This window comes from Contarinia nasturtii, unplaced genomic scaffold, assembly GCF_009176525.2.
Source record: "Contarinia nasturtii isolate CC-2019 unplaced genomic scaffold, AAFC_CNas_1.1 Cnas_scaffold_2367, whole genome shotgun sequence".
Classification (NCBI taxonomy): Eukaryota; Metazoa; Arthropoda; class Insecta; order Diptera; family Cecidomyiidae; genus Contarinia; species Contarinia nasturtii.
In genome coordinates this window covers 676,602-696,970 of record NW_022199689.1, presented here as the reverse complement: position 1 = coordinate 696,970, position 20,369 = coordinate 676,602, and the positions used below count along the sequence as shown (strand labels likewise).

Here is a 20,369-nt window from a genome sequence, read left to right as displayed (position 1 = left end):
TTCCAATACTTTACCTTACACACTAGGTGTGTGCGGAAAAGTAATAACATTCCAAAAGTTTGAAGAGATTTCAATCAAAATTAGGGATACCTCCCATACTACATTTTCAATTTTTGGCTCAAAAACGAATATTTATGGGAGGTACGCTTAATTTTGGTTGAAATTTCTCCAAACCCTCCGAATGTTTTTTTTTTGTGAAAAAAATAACCTGTACAAAGTTTAACGCTATTAGGTAGAATACAGACATGGCTCTCATACAGAAATCCAAATTTTTTGTGACTTTAGTTGTGAAGAGTGTTTCAAAAATAATTTTTTAGGCAAAATTAACGTCAGACATATTTTTTATAGTGTTTTGTTAGAAAATAGAATAATTTCAAATGTCGTATAAATGGGTTCATCATGAAAGTGTGAAAAATCTTTTCTCGGGTACTTCTGCTATTAAATTAAAGAATATTTCGTTGCCAAAGTTGGAACATATTTTTTGGTCTCGAACTTTACGCCGCTTGAATGGCTTGAAAAATCGAACAAATGTTATTTTGAGCTTTCTTAATAAAATACGCAACTACCACCGTGCGGAAAAGTTCGTCTTACTCCCGTAAGACTCTTTATTTATACTATGTTCGTTGTTTAAATTACTAAAAGCATTATTTTCCAAAGATAAAATCTCGTTGCTTTCGTAGCATCTTTGCAATAAATTTTAATTGTGACATTATATATTTGGATCTACAGTACGATATATTTTTCAACACGAGAAGTTTTTTCAATGTGAAATATTCAAATATCTTAATTCTACAAATGATTCATCGAACAACATATATATTTAAATATTTGAATTTGAATTTGACTTTTTTTGTTGAAAAATATATTCGAACTCACGCTCAATAATACGAGCAGAAGCAAAGAACAAGAAATTTTCCAAGATCAAGACTGCAATTAACATGATTTGTTCAAACACATAAACATATCATAAAACTTTCGCACAGAATCTTTATAGAGCACAATATCATCCAAGCACCACATGTAGATTTATCTCCTGGATAATAATTAAATTGAATCAACAACATTACTTCTTACAATTTATTGTCTCTGTTTGTTTTTGGACTTACTCTAAAAAAAGGATTATATGTCGATTCACGTTACGTGTTTTTCAAATGTTTATTATCGGAGATTGTAGCTGACATTTTAGCAAAAGAATGCAACTCAAAATGAAAAACTCCTTTGAAAACAGACTTATTGTTTGTTCAAGTAATATGCGACTGAATAATCAGATTTATTGAGAAGAAAATGTTTTTTATTTACTCCACTTTCCTCACAATACAATGGTTTAAATCATCTACAATTTTCCACAATTACGGTTCTTAATAGTATTCGGTGATTGTTTGAAGAAGTAAATTGGTATGATTTGATTTAACAAAATGATTGTTTTCTTCTCAATAATAATTATTATTCTCAATAATTATTTTAACAGTATCCGTATTTGACGAATTTCAATTGGAATGAGTTATGGAAATTTCGTGCACACTTCAACGTGCATCTATCGGTATATGTAACGCCATCATTTGCACCTATAAAGATTTCATCAATGGTTATTAAATGTATCGCAATGTGGCATGAGTTTATTTTCACATGTTCACTCACAAACAAGACGATTATCATTTTGACAAGTACAACGCGATCCTCTGCATACATTATACTCAGCTACATACAAAGACGGACGTAATGCTCTGGCTTTATTGAACCAACATTGGTTTTGATAGGTCACGTCATCACCTCCTATTTTGTGGCAAATTTGAGTTAATGAAACATGAGATGTAATAGTTCAGTATTTTTTTCTCTCACCACAAACTGGATCATTGTCTGAACTGCAATCTACACCAAATCCATCATGATTATAATCATTATTATAATTATTATCATAATCATTATTAAAATCAAAATTAAATTGTGCTGCACAATTTATAGTCGAAATTACAATCGCAAGGATTCCGAAGAATATTTTGTAGTTCATTTTGAATACACTTATTTATTGAATGAACGATCTATAGCTATATCAAAGAAACTGGAGAAAGGTGGAAACCATTGGGCACATTTATACAAAAAAACTTTTTGCACGTTTATACATTTTTTTTTGCTCATGTCCTTTTTTTATTATAACTCGTGCTCAAATTTTCACGAAAAACGTGCTACATTTTGAATACATTTTTAAGACATAGTATTCCTACGTCAATTTATCACAAAAACATCATAATTCTTTACTTGTTTTTTTAAATTTGTAATTTAAGTATTCACAATAATCGTGCAACGATTTTTTTAAAGCTTTCTTTGAGACGAACAAGTTTTTACATGCAGGGCTTATCAAACCTCAAATTTTCCATTGATTATCGCGTATATTTATTATCAAACAGAACTTTTTCAAAACAAATATACCATAATAATTTTTAGATATTATACGTAAAATAATTTGTAAACAATCCCTTATCTATTTCATTGTAAATCCATACTTTAGTGCGTGCACTAGAGATGCTGCCAAAACGATAAGAAAGACAATAATTTTGTTTTGAAAATTAAACAAAGAACTGTTGAAAAATTTTCCGAAAAACATGTCATAAAAATCTGCTAAAAGTTGGCGAATTCCAGTGGGCCAAAAGATAAAAAAAATTGCGTCAGCAAAATTTGTGTATAAATATGTACCACGATCACTAGTTCTCTTCAGTTCCTTCGACGCATTTGAAGATCAAGTTCTTTCAATAATCGTATTCAAAATGAATTACTTCGCAGTCATTTTCGCAGCTATCGCAATCGTTCTGGCGACTGTAAACTGTACACCGTATGGATATGGTTATCCCCAAAGTAATCCAAATGAATATCATCCAGTTTGTGGTAGGTTTTGAAAATAGCGCGTGTAATTGATCATCAGAATGTTCCATTTGAACATAATTCATTAATTTTCTACAAAATAGGAAATGATGGCGTTACATATCAAAATGATTTTTGGTTCAGGAAAGCAGCCAATTACCGACAAGGCTTAGGAATGAAACATGACGGCGAATGTGATCGAAGTGACGTCCCTTTTTGCGATTGTAGTGGAGGAGAAGGTTTGAATCTCAAAAAGGAAAACAACATTTTTGACATATATTAATGAAATCATTTGTTTTATCTCAATTCAAGTGGTTTGTGGATCTGATGGTGTCACATATACCAATTATTGTACAGTATATAAATGCGCACAAAACTATGGCAGCCACTTGGTTGTAGAACACGAAGGAAACTGTAACGGTTATTGAGCGCTGGTTTATCAACCACTTTTTAAAACGATCTTGGTGAAAGGCGGTCACAATTATTCAATTGGGTCACATAATGGGATAATGGAAGTTTTACCATAAGAAATTTATATTTGTATTGATCGTTTTTAATTTGATGTCAAACATTGATTATTATTTCAATAAACAATGGTTTCATTTGAATCTTATGTACATTACTGAAAATTTACGAGCCCGTGACAGTTTTTTTTTTCAAGTTAGTTGTGAGTCATAATTGTGAAATTTACTTCATGGTAAAATGTTTACTGCCACAATATGTATGAGTTGAAAATTGCACCTGAAATACTAACGACACATGAAACATTGTTCTAGTCAAATGAGGCAAATAAAACTTAAAGTAAATACTGCGATTGTATTTAAGACTGTATTTTCATACAGTTCGAGTTATGTAACTCCGAGATTTATCGAGCTTTGTATATTCCATCAACTATTTCTCGTAGCAAGACGATCCTTTCCAAATCCTAATCTTCGCTCCTAAGTCTTTATCAAAAAAAGTCTCTATCAAAATTGAAATACCGTCTCGGTCGTCAATATACCGTTTTGTTCATCTATATACAAACGCCTAGCCTTTAAAACGCCTAAATTTATACAAAATACTTAAAGCCATTTTTTATAATTCAAAAAAAACTATAATTATCCAAATGGGCTCAAACAAGCGTATATTAATTGAAGTAAAATTAATATAACGGGCAATGAACTTGATAGGCTCTCCAACAAGTGTCGAAATTTTGTCACCAAATATGGTAAGTTAAATTTTTTGATAATTGAATAAAGAATTAACTCGCCCACATAGAACATTCACACACTTTAAATACTCTTTTTTCGCTTTGATTCTAACACATTGGAAAAACATAAAAGAAGAGCGCGCGAAGCAAAATAGTAAATTCAAAAATCTATTATTCTCTGCAATCTGACGAATGATTCAACAATATCAACGTTTAATATTCATTTTGATTTGTTACTAAACTGCGTAGAAATCGCTTTTAATTTTTTGTCTTTTTTTCAATTGTTACAAAGTGCGCGAGATTTAAATGATTCGTTTAGAAAATCCCACCTAATTTATTAGATCAGAATTAGAAACGCTGTGCAGTGTACACACAGTCCCTTCCGCATTCAAGTAGATGGAGAAAAAAGCCGCCACATCGAATTACTTCATTACCGTCGATTATGGTAATGTGTTTGATGTTGTTAAACACCACATTCCATTAGAAATGTTTACAATTACGTTTGGTATGCAAGTGACTTCTCGTCGTATATTACATACAATGTTTGTTTGTGCATGTCATAATCCATGAGTCGAGAATTTCTGTGTTTCACTGAGCGCAATGCAATTGCGATCGTTTATTGAAGTGAACAAAAAAAACACTTTCGATTGCGAACAGCTGTAGGAAAACTCGTCCGCGTTGATGCATTAACTTTATATGGAGAAAAAAAAACAGTACAGTAACAGACAGTGATTGGTATTTCATTGGAAATAATGTTGAAATGGATCGAATAATTTGATTCATAATTCATAACAATCGTATGTGACTTGAGGCATTCATTCAGTCAAATGAAACTATTTTTGAAAAGAAACAAATCTGTTTGTTTTGACAAAATCTGACCTTTTAAAGGCACTTTTGATCACGACGATAGCTTTTCTGTTTCATAGAGCCGTGAAACGGTGAACCGAACACGTTTTTCGAATTTAGACTCAAACCTCACATGAGTAAAATAAAAAGTTTCGAATGAAACTTGTTTGCATACACTTTCATTTTGTATATAAAACTATTTTTGATACTTTATTCAGTTGCGATTGGAAAAATTCACTCTTGGATCACTGATAAAAGTATAGCTGATGCTTGTATGTAAACACATCGCGTAATGAATGACGTTGTTGTTGCTGGTTTTTTTTCCTTTTCTCAAAAATAGAAGGAAACATGTATTGGGTGGAATACGGTGTGTGTGTGATGTTCCGAATCTTCGGTCCGAGTATAAATAGGTTTTCTATTGGAATTGCAAGCGACTTGTTTCCTTAGACAAAAAAAAAGAATAACAACGATGCGAGATACGCGTTTCTCCCAATATAGACAGAACATTGATTTATAGTGTGAAATGAGTCATGCGATCCAAGCATGAAAAACCTACACATAAAACTATCCTGATAAAAATGGAATGAGGTGCATCGCAAATTCATATCAGCGCGAAAGTTCATTGCCACGTACTCCATTCATTTTATTTATGTCAAGTGGGATGATTGCCTTATTTTGCAACTTACTTTGTACGAAATCCGGCTGTTCCATACTCTATGTTTGTGGTGACCTTTTTCGGATACATTTCCCGTGCAAATGCATAAATTGTTCGCAAATTAACTGACGAAGACATTTTTGGAATCTTTTACTTTGGACTAAATCAAATTTACAAAATATTTTCTCTTTGCTCGACTGCAACACCCACGAAAGTAAATCGAAGATCCAAACACGAAAATACGCACACACAATTCCTTCGTCACAGGCACAAAACAAATAAATTATTATTTCTTTTCGGCTAAACACAAAACAAATTCCATTCGGTTTTAATTCTTATTTATATAAATATTTTTGCATTTATTCGATTGGGCAACTAGCGAAACACGTTACCACGACCGATGTCGACAACTAACTAAACCATCCAATTGCGGATCGATTCACTTTTTTAATGCGGTTTCAAAACGCGATCGAACTCAATCATAAATTTAGTCACCTTTTTCTACTAGACTCTCATTGAGAGCGAGAGAGCAAAAGACACTTTGACTGTGTGTATTTGTTGTTTGACATATGATTATATTATGCAGTGTGTGAAAGTGTTTTTTTTTTTTCATAGTTGTCAGCTCATTATACACGGCACCTCTCACATAGTTTTAACTACACTCTGAGAGTTTGACAGTTCACATTCAGTAGTGTGATGTATGTGTGCATGCATTGGTTAGTGGTGCGTTTACAGTACTAATGTGAATAGGGAGGGGAAAACGATGAATCAAATTCGAATGAACGGCTGTAGAAATTATTCTAACTATTTTTTAACGGTTCTTAATGAATGAGCATTTATTCGATTTATTTTGGCATGTAAGAGCAAAATTCCAAACGGTTTTTTTCCTATGAACATTTTTATTCAATATTTTTATTAATCGGTTGAAACAAAATTACAAACGACACATTTACAATGGCATATTTTTTGTTTGACATTTTTATTGAAATTTTTTTATTCATCATTTTTTGGAAATTATTTCTATTGGATTAACACACATAGCTGGGCAGACTGAAAATTTCAGGGGTGGGAAGGGAAAATTTCTTCTAATTTGTAAAGGGGTAAATTCAAACTTTTCAAAAATTATGAGGTGGTAAATATAGCTTTCAGTGTAATAATAAAGAGTTTTTCATTCCATCTGGATCAAAATTTATGAATTATGACCGAGGGAAGAATTGTCCTTGACACTTATCAAATGCTGTATATACCGTATTGCTTCATATGAATGTCGCGCTGCACCCTGAACGGTGACTCTTGCGTTTCCATCACGATCAGTTTCTTTGTTTGTCATTTTTGGTATACCACAAATGAAAATGTGAAACAATGAACAAATTTATTAGAAAATTAAAATGTATTAATTGTGTTATCATATGTAACTCACCAATATTCAATCTGACGCCATAATTCGATTGAATTTTATTGATTTTTGAACCAGCAAAGGGTAAACGTGTGTCAAAAATGGGAAATTGGCTGACAAAAATGGTGAAATGACCCCCCAAAAATGGGGAATTGACCCCCCAAAAATAGGGAATTGGCTGTCAAAAATGGTGCGTTTGGTTGTCAAAAATGGGGCATTTGATTGTCAAAAATGGGTAATTGGCTGCCAAAAATGTAGCTTTTGGCTGTCTAAAGTGGGAAAATGTGGCTGTCAAAAGTGGGGAAATTGCCCCCCAAAAATGGGGATTTGGCTGCCAAAAACGGGGAACTGGCTGTCAGAAATTAGGAATTTGCTGTCAAATATGGGGAACTGGCTGTCAAAAATTAGAAAATGGCCGTCAAAAATGAGGATATGGCTGCCAAAAATGAGGAATTGGGTGTCAAAAATGGGGAATTGGCTGTTAAAAATGGGAAATTGGCCGTCGAGCAGATAGAACAAAGAATAATTGAATTTCATTGATAGCCCTAGCGGGGGAACAATATGAAACAACGAAATGAAGAAAAGACAAAGAACCATAAGAAAGATAATGTAATTAAAGTATCAAATTGCATCGGATAATATTACTTTTTCTTACTTTCAAAATTTTTTTAAACATTTTTTTCGTTTTTTTTATCGTCGCATTTTTGGGGGGCAATTTCCCCATTTTTGACAGCCAAATTTTCCTATTTTTGACAACCAAAAGCTACATTTTTTACAGCCAATTCCCCATTTGTCACAACCAAACGCACCATTTTTGACAGCCAATTCCCTATTTTTGGGGGGTCAATTCCCCATTTTTGTCAGCCAATTTCCCATTCTTATACACCAAAACCATTTTACCTTTTGAACCGTCACGGTCAATTAACGTGCCGACACTTGATTTGTCCACAGTACACTGTTCTTTTGTAATCTGTGGCAGAGTTGGTTCCAATTTCACATCACCCATTGTAACATTCAATCGATCACAGACTTTCTATTAAGAATATAAGTAACAAAAAGAATTGCTCATTTATTTTCGACAAAAAATAATGTATGTTCCTTGCTATTTTTTTTATCTTGGATTGTACGAGGGGCACTATTTATACATCGGGAATTGACAAACATACTGTTGCCCGATGCAAACCATTGTCATATTCGCAAAGCTTGTACTTTTTTAGCATAAACACCACCCAAACGATCTGTCATACGCGCGCTATTTGTATTGTTTACATTGACTGGTAAATTGCGTCTAAAAAAATGGAATTAACTCGTGAAAATTTTCGTGCAATGATTTACTACGACTTTCGACGTGGATTATCTCAACAACAGTGCATCGATCAACTCAATTCGACTTTTGGTGATCAAGCCCCATCTAAGACCACTGTATATTGCTGGTTTAGTGAATTCAATCGTGGTCGTCGTTCGCTCAAAGACGAGTTCCGCGTAGGTCGTCCAAAATCATTTGTTGTACCAGAAAACATCGATGCTGTCGGAAAACTGATAATGGAAGACCGTCATGTGACATACCATGAGATTGAGGCATCTCTGGGAATAAGTGCGACCAGCGTATTTAGGATTTTACATGAACATTTAGCTGTGAAAAAAATTTGCTCACGTTGGATACCACATAATTTGACAATCGCTCAAAAAAAAGGCTCGTGTCGATTGGTGTAAACAAATGCTCAAGAAATTCAATCGTGGTGCTTCAAAATCCGTATATTATATCGTCACAGGTGACGAATCGTGGATATATGCAAATGAGCTCGAAACTAAAAAGCAGTCAACAGTATGGGTCTTCCAAAGTGAAGATAACCCGACGAAAGTTGTTCGAGCTCGAAGTGTTGCGAAACAAATGGTTGCCTGCAGAGCATATACTAAGCATAGATATATATCCTGGATATTTTGTCAGTATCCGATATTCATTGGAGCCAGACTTTGAAATAGAGTAAAAACAATAGAAGTTATTGTTATAGTGGTTGTAGTAATGTAAATGGTTTTATACTTAGACCTATAACAATCACTTCTATTGTTTTCACTCCATTATAATGTCTGGCTGCGATAAATATCGGATACTCACAAAATATCCCGGATATATATCTATGCTCAGTATATGCTCTGGTTGCCTGTTTTTTCGCGATAAGTGGAGATGTAGCAAAAGTTCCACTAGAGGATCGTAGAACAGTCAATTTTGATTGGTATACCACCATTTGTTTGCCGGAAGTGTTTGGTGAAATAAGAAAAAACAACCGCCGTCGCAGAATGATTCTTCATCACGATAATGCAAGCTCTCACACATCGGCTCAAACAACTCAATATTTGACCGCTCATCGAATAAATGAGTCATCCGCCGTACAGTCCTGATTTGGCACCCAACGATTTCTTTTTGTTCCTAAGCGTGAAGAATAAACTGCGTGGTCAACGATTTTCAACGTCCGAAGAAGCAGTTGATGCGTTCAAAACACACGTTTTGGAGATACCACTTTCGGAGTGGCATGAATGCTACGACAAATGGTTCGAGCGAATGCAAAAGTGTATCGATCATCATGGCGAATATTTTGAAAAACAATAAAGCCATTTTCGATAATAAATGTTTGTCTATGTTTGTTATTCCCGATATATAAATAGTACCCTACGTAATTGTAATCTAATCGAATTTTGCCCAAGAAAGTAAATCAAACTCACTGGTATACTTTGTGCTGTTAGAATTGTTGCACGATTTTATTGTTTGACAGATCCAACGCGACTGATACATTCACTTGTGCTAATGCTACTGTGAACATGCAATTGATTGCATGCTATGCCATCGTGTTGTTGAGATGCCGTCGGTGCTCACGCGTCTCTATGTTTGACGGTGTATTGGTGTTGGACGCTGTTTGACGCTTTATGTTGCCTACGTGACGATCGAATGATAGCGAAAGGGGAGAGAACGAGATGTACAATACATACAGACACCGGCAACGACTTTTTTGTGTAAATGAGCATCACAATACACAGAACGGAATTTTTTTGCACAGTTTCCAAATAAAAAGTATTGGAATCCAAATCGCCTATTTTATGGCCACACCACCAAACAAACCTGGACAACGTCATCTTTATAATATCAGTTTAAAAAATAACAAAGTCAATTGATCGATTGCCGTCCGCAAAAAACAACGAATCATATTGAGAATTTTTTATTGTCCGTCCGTGTCCGTTGACACGTCTATTCACTTTTAACTTCTGTTTTTGTAAATTTCTTTGGAAGTGTAATTCAAAGTGTGTGTATTTAATTATTAATTAATAATTTATACATGACACTCTTCAAAATATCGTCGGGGCATTTTAAATCCGGCGTTACTTGAAATGGCGTATCTAAGCTTTTCGCGCAGAGTACTTTTCTTTTGATAATTTGGCAATATCAGTAAGTTAAGGTATGTTAAAGAACGAATATCTTTCTTTCGAATTGTGAAAAAGCTACAAATCACCGAACCCAGTGTATCACGGTCATCATCAGTATAATCGTCACAACTAATCGAAAATGGCGGTTCTAAAGATCCAACACCAAATAATGGCGGCTTTGAGCGGCCTGTTACAAACTGATACATTACGAAAAATGAGGAAAATATAGAGGAATAAGTTATAAATAATTAGTTTCAATGTGAATTTCACATGTGTCAATACCTTGAGAAATAATATTTGTTCATCTTCAGTAAAGTCTTCAGATAGAATATCCCAAAGCCAGCGAACAACTCGATGCGAATCATGAAATCTACCGGAATATTGTGTATACTTTCGAAAATATTTTACATCAAATAGTGCCGTTTCCGCGCCCGATATTAGAAGTTGTAACTGTAAATTTATTGTAAAACGTATTTTATTACGAACATTATTTGTTTATTTAATGGCACATACTTCTGGAGTTGAAAACAATGATAACCAATCTGAATTGACAATGGACTTAAAGCCTCTGATAAATGCTGTTGTTTGCTCTTTAGTGATATTTTGTATTCTAAAAAACGCCGCATAATCGATATAAGTGTTTCTATAATAAAATACACATGTTTCGATTAATTGAATAAATTCCATTTTTTTTACAATGCACAATTTTTATACTTATTATCATTTGTCACCCGTTGAGCTCTTCTACCAGGATATAGTCTATGTCTAACAATTCTCCCATTTTGATCCACATCCACCGAAAACGTGAGATCCAAATCAGACACATCACCCTGCACAAAAAAAATTATCAGATTAATGATGGAAAATCGGCTTTTTACAGATAGCGAAGGTAGGTTACCTCATAATCTTTAATAATACTTAGTCTATCATATAGGTTACTGTTACTTGGTAGTTCATCTCTATATTTACTACTGTATATGGCTTGTTGTTGGAGAAGTTGTGATAAGAAAAACATAGCAAACGGTACATTAACGACAATTCCTTCGTAAACGGCTTTGCCCAGCATGCGTCCAATGAAATCAAATAAGAGTAAATGATTATCTAGCAAATATGACGTTGGCGATGGATACAGTCGATGATCACTTGTTGTTTTGAATAGATTTTGTGATGGATCAAATACTCTTTTAATTGTTTCTTCTAGAAATTCTTTAAAAACACCATCCTGATCGATACTAGCCTCATCAAGACCTTGCTGATTAATGAATTTAACACGAATCACACCTTTCAATTGAGCCGGTGTTAAGACTGCCAATTGTCGATAACCATCATCAACGATTCGATCACGATGTATTTCAATCGATACTGACTCCGTTAAACCGAGTACCGCTTTTTCATTTTCCACATATTTTCGAAATAATTTAACACGCTCGTCGTATGGTATAATGTGTGGCATTTTTGATAAAAGCACTTTTGCTGACATTTCACCTGAATAGAAGAGACACAAATGAAAGGAGGATGGGCCTTCGTGAGTCAGTCACTTTTAAATTGGTAGCACTTCACATATAAACAAATGGATATGATAATGTCAGTGGTACCAACATAAAAACGAGAAAGTCCCATTCTCCTTTTAAAAATGTTATTGATCCATCGTTACTTTTACATACCTTTTTCCAAATCGGCAAGAAAATTCGATAGACGAATATCAGAAATAATCCAATGATTTTTTGGCGCAAATTGACGACGACAATCACGCTGATACAAACACAATAATAATGAATGCATTGACACAAATAGCGGATTTGAATTGATTATATTTAAATCTGAAATGATGAAAATAGATAAACAATCGCCATTCGTTTTTAACAGGAATTGCTCCTCTGAGGAGGAGGAACGGTGATAATGGAAAATGAGGAGGAGGAGGGCGCTGAGGTGGATTCTTCTTCATAAGTGGGGAGGAAAAGCTAGTTTCATCACAAAACTATCTTTTTTGCTTAAAAATATTTTTCTCCTTAACGTTCCTCCTCCTCAGAGGAACAATCCCTGGTTTTCAACGTAATAATAGAAAAAAAAACGTTAATACCGAATATATTTTCCTGAATTGCTTTATACAAAAAGTTGTTCAGAAAACTTGATAAAACGATATAATGATTCAGTTTCAACGGTGTTTGCTTCTCATACATTTGAATATCGTCCAAAACTCTAAAAAGAAACAATAATAACATTTAAGAAAACGAATCCAATGCATTCATCCAGACACACTTACGTCACATAATGCGTCATTAAATCACAAAACAGTAATAACATCAAGAGTTGAGGTGGTAAAATATTCGGTGAGACAGACAATAGTTCTGAAAATGCTTCTAAACCACAATTAACACCAAGCGATGCAATCGATATGAAAAAATCGTGTAACAGTGTGTTGTCGTAACAGAGACCGGACAGAATATCTAATTTTATTTGTGTTAGTGTTTTCAATGCCTCATGGTACATGGCACAAACGATGGCCACTCTTGATATTTCAGGTGATCCAAGTTTACGCCACGATTGTGTTCGTCCCAGAGCCCGGTTTAACAAATTTCCAGGTCCTTGTTGCGGTAATGTGTATTCTATTTTTTCATAGCCTTTTGATAACTCTTTTAAATTGTCACCTAAATTAAAACAAATATTGCACTGTGAAAAATCTACTACTTAATTTATAAACTTAAAATGTCAATATGTATGAATTGCAATTTAATTTGAAAACTCTTACCCAAAATAATTTTGACTGTTTGATTTTCCTAGGGTAGAAGCACAGAAGAAATTAATGTGGACAATTAAAAAATGGATTCATATACCCATAAAAACATTCACTTACCCATAACAAATACAGTTGTTTTTTTATTGAAACTTTTTCATTGTGTTCCGAACTAAATGGAGTCAATCCCAATATTTCCAATAATTCGTGATATTCACTTCCACCTGGGAGTGAATCACAAAATAAAAAATGGAAATTAAGCAATAAGTAATAGTGAGCTAATTGAACAAAGAACTACGTGCACCAATGTGCACTCGGTGGAACAAAAATGTGCCATTGATTGCACATTGGTGCACGTAGTCGGTGCGCGTAGTTGTTTGTTTCGCTACTCTGATTTTTACCTTGTTTGGGACCCTTCACTAAATCTGAAATAGTTTGCAATAGTTTCATACAGACAGGCTGAAATTGAAAAAAAAATTCAATCACTATTAATTCAATATTTTTTTCTTCTCTTTACCATAAACGCAGACAAGCCGAATTTTTTTGCTTCATCAATGGGTTCCAAATGGAATAAATGGACAATATTTGCCAATAAAGCTAAACATTCTGTTGCTTTCATATCTTCTGTTATGCTTTTCATATGTTGTTCCATTGACAGTAAATCAAGACTTCGCTCCAGAATTGAATCTGTGTGAAATTTTTCCAAAGAATGGCTTATATTTGCTTCAATATGATAAATTAGGGCGGGCGTTGATAAGATGTTCATCAAAAATGTCATCAATAAATGTTCGGTAACATTTCCGGTTGTTAATGGTCGAATTGACAATTCTAAAATGGCTTGAAATAAGATCGGCTTCATTGTGATATTTTTTCCACAAGTCCTTTTTAAAAGTATTTTCTGTAAACATTGTAAAGTGATTTTCAAAAGATTGTTTGTTTTTTGCATATTAGTTATTCTAACCCGTAATGTTTGAAATAATCCCTTTTTTACTAGTGTATCGAGCATATTCCTGCATTTTTGTTTGATTATTGGTTCTAAATCTATTATTAAACTATTTACCTAGGGGTAATCATATAAAATATATTGGAAATTAATCAATAAATAATGGAAGTAATGATGACAATCAAATATATATATAGCTTAAGAGCAAAACTTTTTACTTTCAATAGATCCCAATTTATTGGCGTTGTAAATGCAACCAATGTCCTTAAATATAATGTCAAAGTCAAACTCTCCGAAGGTGTATCTAAAAAAAAAGCAAAAATGAATAAAATAAGTAAAATATTCGAGTGTTATCTGTGTTTCCATCGTTATTTACCTGGACTTAGATTTTCCATGTGGAGACAACATTTGGATAGCAATAATTCTATGTGCCGTGTCCATGCCATGTCGAGATTTTTATTTAGAACAAGACCAATGTAACAAAGCTTTGGATCTTCCGATTCAAGCGATTTCAACAAATAGAAACAAATACGTTGCAAGCGTTCACTATACGCGTCTGAGTTTTCACGAAATATTCTCAAAAAGCGACTAACTGCATGATACACTTCGGCGTTTGCTTTCAACACAATTTCTTCCTGTTTTTTATTTGGTGGTATAATATCGTCTATCGCATCCCTGTAATAATAAATGTGCATAAGAATTTTTATGAAATTCAGATATGCATCCAAGATAGACCACTATCACTTACAGTACTTTACGTTCTTTTTCGTGCGCAGCTTCTGTCTTATTTCTTGTATTGAACATGTTTATGGTTAATATCGCTATCGAATCACACGGTTAAAATCACACAGCTATAAATTCATTAGTTTCAAGCTTACTTCTCTAATATAATTGAATATTTTTATCGATTTTTTCCGACTCAATAGAATTCGTATACAAATATGTATGCAGTTCAAATGAATGCTTTGGCGCTCAATTTAATTTTTATTTTCGTTCAAATTTTTTTCACTAGAAAAAAAAGAGAGAGAGAGAGAGCAAAAGTCACTTTGACTGTGTGTATTTGTTATTTGACATATGATTATATTATGCAGTGTGTGAAAGTGTTTCTTTTTCATAGTTGTCAGCTAATATGCTTTATACACTCGCTGAGAGCTTGACAGTTCACAATCAGTAGTGTGATGTATGTGTGCATGCATTGGTTTTGTGGTGCGTTTACAGTACTAAATTGAATACGGAGGGAAAAACGATGAATCAAATTCGAATGATTTTAAGGCTGTAGAAATAACTTCAACTACTTTTTAACGGTTCTTAATGTATTCGATTTATTTCGGCGTATAAGAGCAAAATTCCTACCGGAAGAAATTTACAATTGCTTGTTAAATGTTCGTTAAAATTAAATGTATTCGAGTAAAACCCGAAGCAAAACAATTTACAAGAAAAGTTTGTAATATCAAAGTGGTTTGACATTGGAAATTTCTTGAAATCTGTCCAGTGCATATGAGTAGCCTTTATTTAAGAGAAAAAAATATTTGGAAACATGTTCATTAGTAGTTTGAAAATAGTCAATATTACCTAAAAACGTTGCAGCATTTGTTGGTAATGATCGAACTAAAATAATCCAGCTCCCACGGAAAAAAATTTTCCAACCGTATTTCTGAAACGTAAATCGTAGAAGCAGATAATTATTTTTATAAAATCTTATATAAGCATTATCGTAAGCCAAAAGTTATAATCGACTCACATTTGTTTTTGCTTTGAATATTTGCACCATATCACCATGTTTAGTTATATCAGTTTCGGCTTGTACGACAGTTTTTATCACATCAAAAGGGATCACCAGAATCCATGACAAAAAGCCTGGAAATACATACATTTTATTTATTTATTTTTGATACAACATTTTATTCAAAAAATTAGGATCTAAAAATGTCACATAATAAATTTGACAACGGGGAAATTAAACTGCAAAAGAGTAAAAAAATTGAAATATTCACAAAGCCATACCAGCAAATGCTCCTGATAAAATTGGTATTGAAATATCGAGATAAGTTAGTGTTTTATCATATTTTTGTAATTCCTTAAAGCGTTCTCTTTTCTCCAAAACCCATTCTGAGTTGGATAGTGTTCTTGAAACATATTCATAAGCCAACATATAAATTCCGTATGGAAAAACATCTCTGGAATAAAATCGAATTAGGGGTTTTGGAAGGAGAGAATTGAAAAAAAAAAACAAAAACATTTTGTTATTACCGGCAAATCATTGGCGTCCATCCACGATAGAAGCCAATTAAACCTTCATTGCGATAGACTGTTTTGATGCAATTAATTGGACCTTGTCGTTCATACCGCCGCCAATAGTTGTGATCTAACTATGTCGTTTGATGTTTTATAACACGACGTAAATATAAAACGGTGTGAGACTATTTTTAATTATTTTCAATTCGTCGTTAAACGATGGAAAACTCACGATTTTGTGTTTGTAATCGAATTTTTATTAATTCAATGGGACATGCGAAAAATGCATGAATCAGACCTGCTGTTGACCCGGCTAAAAATACATTCTGTGCCCATTCAATTTTACGTTCAGCATCTGATGTGCAGATATTCTGCAAACGACGAAGTTCATTGCCATAGACACCGAATAAAATTGAATTCAGTATACCACTAGACATCATGGGGAAGGCCATTCCACGAAAAAATCCATTTAACTTTTAGAGAGAAGGAAAGAAAAATCTATCTAATTACAAACTTTTTGTCATTTTTTTAAAAATAGTTTTTCTCTTAACTCCATTGTTGCGTATCACTATGTCATAAATTGATTTCCTAATCCGACGATTTCCAAATTGCTGCCAAGTTTTTATCGTATCAAATGGATGTCCGATCAATGTTCCACAGGCACCTTTTACACACATACATATATTTTCAAATTATTTCCGTATTTTTATAGAATTATCAATAAAAACATACCACCAATACAACCAGCCATAAAATCACAATAAACAATCACCATTGTTTTAAAAACTTTTTTATTAACTCACACAAATAAAATAAGATAATTTTTAAAATCCTCACTATTTCCGCGAATTAAATCAAGAGAATAAAAATGGTATATGCAAACGGCGCCCGGATGCATGGCACATGATGTGTCGTCAACAATTTAATGTCAATTTTACTGAGAAACGTAAATTCAAATTCGATTCACTCACATTTGGTTTGGTCACGATTTTTGGCAATTTTCCCACAATTTTCATACGAGCCGACCATGATAATGATAATATGTTTTCGTAGCAGAATGATTTGTGATCAAAATTTGGGATTTGGTCAATGTCGGAATATGATGGCGTTTTATTTTCAACCAAAAGTATGTTTTAGCGTAGATGGCGCTGATTTAAATGGACATTTGTATGTATAGACGGTGGCGCCGCCCTACTCAATTAAACACTGAACTACAGCGTTTCCAATCGTTGGATTTGGTCATCGCTGTTACAGTATTCAGTCCGCGAGGATTTTTTTTTCAAATTAAATCTAAAAAGTGGAATTTTTTTGCAAATATTGAATTATAGAATAAAAAGTATAAAAAAATAATTTCAAAATTATATTAATATTTTATTTTTAAATTTCAAAATCCTAAATGTTGACATTTCGAACTAATGCTAAGATACTGTTTAACGTCTTCATTTCGTGTAACACGTATACAGATATAATCAGCTGGATCCACATAAAATAACAAATTCTTATTTGGTCGAATGCACTTTAAAATGCCAACAATATCTAAAATAAGTATATCCGAGAACTTCAATAGACACCAATGTGTATGGATAATCTTCAGCTGCTGCGCAGATCTTAAAAATTCAAGTAAAGTCTTCTCAGTGATTGATACAGATCTAAGCGAGAATTCTTCAAGCTCTGGTAACGATTTAACCATATTAACCAATGATCGTTCATAGTCTTTTTCGTCATCTTCTTCGGCCAGTGGACGTGTTGCATGAAAATCAATTTTACGTAATCTTGTGAATGTACTCAGACAATCGAAAAAACCACTTAAATGCTCATAATTCAGTGTCATCAAATTAATTTCGGTCAATTGTAAGGCTGCAATGTGTTGAAAATCCCATGGTCCCAAACTTACATCGATGGAATCCATTGTTAATTTTTCTAACATTGGTAGATGTTTACCAATCGCACCTAACTTAACATCACTCTCAAATACATCGAATTCTATCGTTTTCAATCGTGGATTTTGTTCCAAAAAATCCACAAATGTTATCGTATTGAGAAATTCATTCGACAATACCGAGAGATGTTGTAGTTGTCGCCATGGCTTACAACATTTTTCCAATCGCATATTCAATTTCAATTTCAATTCCGTTAAATTTGGGCATATTTCTTCGAAATCGATATCATCATAGCAATCGTGAAGCGAATCATATATTTCTAATGATTCTAAATTTCGTAGGATTGGTGCAAGTGTCGATATTTGTTTTCCCATACAGATGAGACTGTTTAAAAATTGAGCTCGTCGCAAGTTTGGCCCAACGAACTGAGCCAACACCTCTACAAATCGCATCATTGACTGAACATCGTTATAAATATTACATGTGTACTTTAAGTCTGTAATATGAGCTCCAATGCAACGTAAAGTTCGTCTCATTTTTGCCAATGGCATTTGAATATTGTGACCATCATTTTCCACCGAAAAATATCGAACTCGCGGAAAACAATGTTTATGCAAAAGTTGTGCAAAAAGCTTACAAACTTCGGATAAATGGACCTGCGAATCAAGATCCAAAAATCTGAACAAATACAATAGACAGTCTTCATTCAAATTGAATATTTCAGATGTTTGTACAGATTCATCGATGGGTTCAGTTGATACATCTTGAGGTTGGTTCCAGGTGTCGGCTGGACGGATGCGAAATGGTCGTTGTCTTCTGATTTGAATGTCATAGTCCTGTTGCAACTGCGCCAAATATGCATTTCGATCGCAAACAAACGTAACATCAGCCTCGATAGACGATAACATATCTATAGATTCAATGTCTCCAAACTTTCGGAGTCGCCGACGAATTTCATCCGGTGTAAATTGTGACAATTCCTATAAATATTTTAAATATTTCAATTTTGATTTAATGACACTAACTAGAGCAACAGTTTATGTGTTTTTAATTCTGATTACCAAAACTTGCCAAGGTCCTGTATTTAATGTGATGTGAAGCTTTCGTACGACAACATATCGACTTTTGTCATATTGATCCTCTTCATCAACATATCTCCAATTGATGTCATCGCAAATGAATGGCATTTTGTTTAAACTTTGAAATACTCTATAAACTAAAAAAAATTCGTTCGCCAACGTTCAAAGTGAATACACACAATATATATGTCAAAATGAAATGCCAATGCAAAGTTGTCAGTGAGATTCAAAAAAAAAAATATCCAGAGTGCGCTGACGTAAGTTTTAATGTTTAGACAAATAATAATTTGACATCCCAAACAATTGAAAATAAATTGAAATCACTTGAATGTGTCCGAAATGACAATAAACGTTTTATTTTCTCTCTCTCTCTCTCTCTCTCTCTCTCTGTATTTCTCGAATTTTTATTGCCATATATTTTTCATACACGTTGAACGTCTTTGAAGAATAAAGAGTGGTTTTTATTTGTTAGTTAGGTATCCAACCGATGGCATGGGAAATGAGAAATTAAGTTGCCTTCGATGACAATTGAATAAAAAATAAAAAAAGCAAATCAGAATTTAAATTTAGAAAACTCTCAATCATTGGATAGCCTTTGAAAATTACAGTACAAATGAACCAAATCAAAAACATTTTTTTTGTATGCATTTTTCATTTAATTTGATGCGATATACTTGAAATTGATTAAATCAATTTCGTCATGTTCCTTATTCAATAATGAATGCAAATGATGATACATTCGATTGATACATTCCAATTTTAAATTGATGAATAATTCCTATAAAACAACAAATTATTTGAGATATAATGTTTTATTTGTTATCATACTTTGAAGGAAAAAAAAGAGATTTTGTTTTCAAACGTCTACGTAGGTTGCTCCATAATTTTTTTTAAAATGGTACTTATAGTGTTGCCCGATGTAAGCCATTGTCATATTCGTAAAGTTTGATGTTTTGGTATGTATTCGTGCCCTGAACCTTTTGTCGTACGAACGCTATTTGTATTGTTTACAGTGACTGGTAAACTGCGACTCAACAAAAAAATGAATTTTACACGTGAAGATTTTCGTAAAATGATTTACTACGATTTTCGAAGTAAATTATCTCAACAACAGTGTTTCGATCGACTTCATTTGGCCT

At 33.3% G+C, this 20,369-nt stretch overlaps 6 protein-coding genes across 12 annotated transcripts in view; 1 reads left to right on the top strand and 5 right to left on the bottom strand.

The window, feature by feature from the left end:
* Positions 1-6,103, bottom strand: part of LOC116348246 (phosphoacetylglucosamine mutase) — a 14,886-nt gene extending 8,783 nt beyond the window's left edge. The window contains exon 1 of the mRNA XM_031779158.1: positions 5,578-6,103. Coding sequence (XP_031635018.1) covers positions 5,578-5,684 — 107 coding nt within the window. The 5' untranslated portion in view covers positions 5,685-6,103. The remainder of the gene's footprint in view (positions 1-5,577) is intronic.
* LOC116348248 (serine protease inhibitor dipetalogastin-like) lies at positions 1,265-2,044 on the bottom strand. The gene is made up of 3 exons (XM_031779159.1): positions 1,840-2,044; positions 1,639-1,773; positions 1,265-1,565 (listed from the first exon to the last, which is right to left on the bottom strand). The coding sequence occupies exons 1-3, from the start codon at positions 2,006-2,008 to the stop codon at positions 1,462-1,464; spliced, it is 408 nt and encodes a 135-aa protein (XP_031635019.1). The 5' UTR covers positions 2,009-2,044; the 3' UTR covers positions 1,265-1,461.
* LOC116348249 (ovoinhibitor-like) lies at positions 2,704-3,464 on the top strand. The gene is made up of 3 exons (XM_031779160.1): positions 2,704-2,880; positions 2,961-3,095; positions 3,169-3,464. Exons 1-3 carry the CDS (start codon positions 2,763-2,765, stop codon positions 3,282-3,284), a joined length of 369 nt encoding a protein of 122 aa, XP_031635020.1. The 5' UTR covers positions 2,704-2,762; the 3' UTR covers positions 3,285-3,464.
* Positions 6,104-6,524: 421 nt separating the features above from the next.
* Positions 6,525-14,967, bottom strand: LOC116348251 (ubiquitin-protein ligase E3B-like). 6 transcript variants are annotated; one of them, XR_004201780.1, is made up of 19 exons: positions 14,785-14,966; positions 14,413-14,711; positions 14,255-14,340; positions 14,055-14,153; positions 13,611-13,991; positions 13,495-13,552; positions 13,214-13,317; positions 13,109-13,136; positions 12,623-13,007; positions 12,440-12,558; positions 12,024-12,179; positions 11,258-11,844; positions 11,074-11,189; positions 10,873-11,002; positions 10,642-10,809; positions 9,664-10,556; positions 7,843-7,975; positions 6,967-7,055; positions 6,525-6,863 (listed from the first exon to the last, which is right to left on the bottom strand). XR_004201780.1 is itself a non-coding variant. In XM_031779163.1 (16 exons), exons 1-16 carry the CDS (start codon positions 14,838-14,840, stop codon positions 10,266-10,268), a joined length of 3,063 nt encoding a protein of 1,020 aa, XP_031635023.1. In that variant the 5' UTR covers positions 14,841-14,966; the 3' UTR covers positions 9,499-10,265. The 6 variants fall into 6 exon arrangements, 1 of the variants encoding a protein (XP_031635023.1); XR_004201781.1 differs by having other exon boundaries at positions 6,967-6,977; XR_004201783.1 differs by lacking the exons at positions 6,525-6,863; positions 6,967-7,055 and having other exon boundaries at positions 7,077-7,975; positions 11,258-11,412; positions 11,641-11,844; positions 14,785-14,967.
* LOC116348252 (solute carrier family 25 member 45-like) lies at positions 14,904-17,498 on the bottom strand. 2 transcript variants are annotated; one of them, XM_031779165.1, is made up of 8 exons: positions 17,004-17,498; positions 16,823-16,935; positions 16,504-16,744; positions 16,287-16,401; positions 16,041-16,213; positions 15,778-15,893; positions 15,609-15,690; positions 14,904-15,044 (listed from the first exon to the last, which is right to left on the bottom strand). In XM_031779165.1, the coding sequence occupies exons 1-8, from the start codon at positions 17,044-17,046 to the stop codon at positions 15,031-15,033; spliced, it is 897 nt and encodes a 298-aa protein (XP_031635025.1). In that variant the 5' UTR covers positions 17,047-17,498; the 3' UTR covers positions 14,904-15,030. The 2 variants fall into 2 exon arrangements, with proteins under 2 accessions (XP_031635025.1, XP_031635024.1); XM_031779164.1 differs by lacking the exon at positions 14,904-15,044 and adding an exon at positions 15,372-15,542.
* A 157-nt stretch (positions 17,499-17,655) lies between these two features.
* Positions 17,656-19,404, bottom strand: LOC116348224. The gene is made up of 2 exons (XM_031779134.1): positions 19,213-19,404; positions 17,656-19,131 (listed from the first exon to the last, which is right to left on the bottom strand). Exons 1-2 carry the CDS (start codon positions 19,336-19,338, stop codon positions 17,656-17,658), a joined length of 1,602 nt encoding a protein of 533 aa, XP_031634994.1. The 5' UTR covers positions 19,339-19,404.
* Between the last annotated feature and the right edge of the window lie 965 nt (positions 19,405-20,369).

What these genes read in the sequence shown, in the direction of transcription:
- LOC116348224 (XM_031779134.1), bottom strand. Translation starts at nt 19,338, where the DNA reads ATGCCATTCATTTGCGATGACATCAATTGGAGATATGTTGATGAAGAG. An exon ending in CAGGACCTTGGCAAGTTTTG is followed by an intron (nt 19,132 to 19,212) that starts GTAATCAGAATT and finishes AAATATTTATAG; the next exon opens with GAATTGTCACAATTTACACC.
- LOC116348249 (XM_031779160.1), top strand. Translation starts at nt 2,763, where the DNA reads ATGAATTACTTCGCAGTCATTTTCGCAGCTATCGCAATCGTTCTGGCG. An exon ending in TGAATATCATCCAGTTTGTG is followed by an intron (nt 2,881 to 2,960) that starts GTAGGTTTTGAA and finishes TCTACAAAATAG; the next exon opens with GAAATGATGGCGTTACATAT. An exon ending in CGATTGTAGTGGAGGAGAAG is followed by an intron (nt 3,096 to 3,168) that starts GTTTGAATCTCA and finishes TCTCAATTCAAG; the next exon opens with TGGTTTGTGGATCTGATGGT.
- LOC116348252 (XM_031779164.1), bottom strand. Translation starts at nt 17,046, where the DNA reads ATGGTGATTGTTTATTGTGATTTTATGGCTGGTTGTATTGGTG. An exon ending in TTTATCAGGAGCATTTGCTG is followed by an intron (nt 15,894 to 16,040) that starts GTATGGCTTTGT and finishes ATGTATTTCCAG; the next exon opens with GCTTTTTGTCATGGATTCTG. An exon ending in AAATGCTGCAACGTTTTTAG is followed by an intron (nt 15,543 to 15,608) that starts GTAATATTGACT and finishes TCTTAAATAAAG; the next exon opens with GCTACTCATATGCACTGGAC.
- LOC116348248 (XM_031779159.1), bottom strand. Translation starts at nt 2,008, where the DNA reads ATGAACTACAAAATATTCTTCGGAATCCTTGCGATTGTAATTTCGACT. An exon ending in AGACAATGATCCAGTTTGTG is followed by an intron (nt 1,774 to 1,839) that starts GTGAGAGAAAAA and finishes GCCACAAAATAG; the next exon opens with GAGGTGATGACGTGACCTAT. An exon ending in AAATGATAATCGTCTTGTTT is followed by an intron (nt 1,566 to 1,638) that starts GTGAGTGAACAT and finishes AAATCTTTATAG; the next exon opens with GTGCAAATGATGGCGTTACA.
- LOC116348251 (XM_031779163.1), bottom strand. Translation starts at nt 14,840, where the DNA reads ATGTTCAATACAAGAAATAAGACAGAAGCTGCGCACGAAAAAGAACGT. An exon ending in AATTCAGGAAAATATATTCG is followed by an intron (nt 12,180 to 12,439) that starts GTATTAACGTTT and finishes TCATCATTTCAG; the next exon opens with ATTTAAATATAATCAATTCA. An exon ending in CGGGTGACAAATGATAATAA is followed by an intron (nt 11,003 to 11,073) that starts GTATAAAAATTG and finishes ATTTTATTATAG; the next exon opens with AAACACTTATATCGATTATG.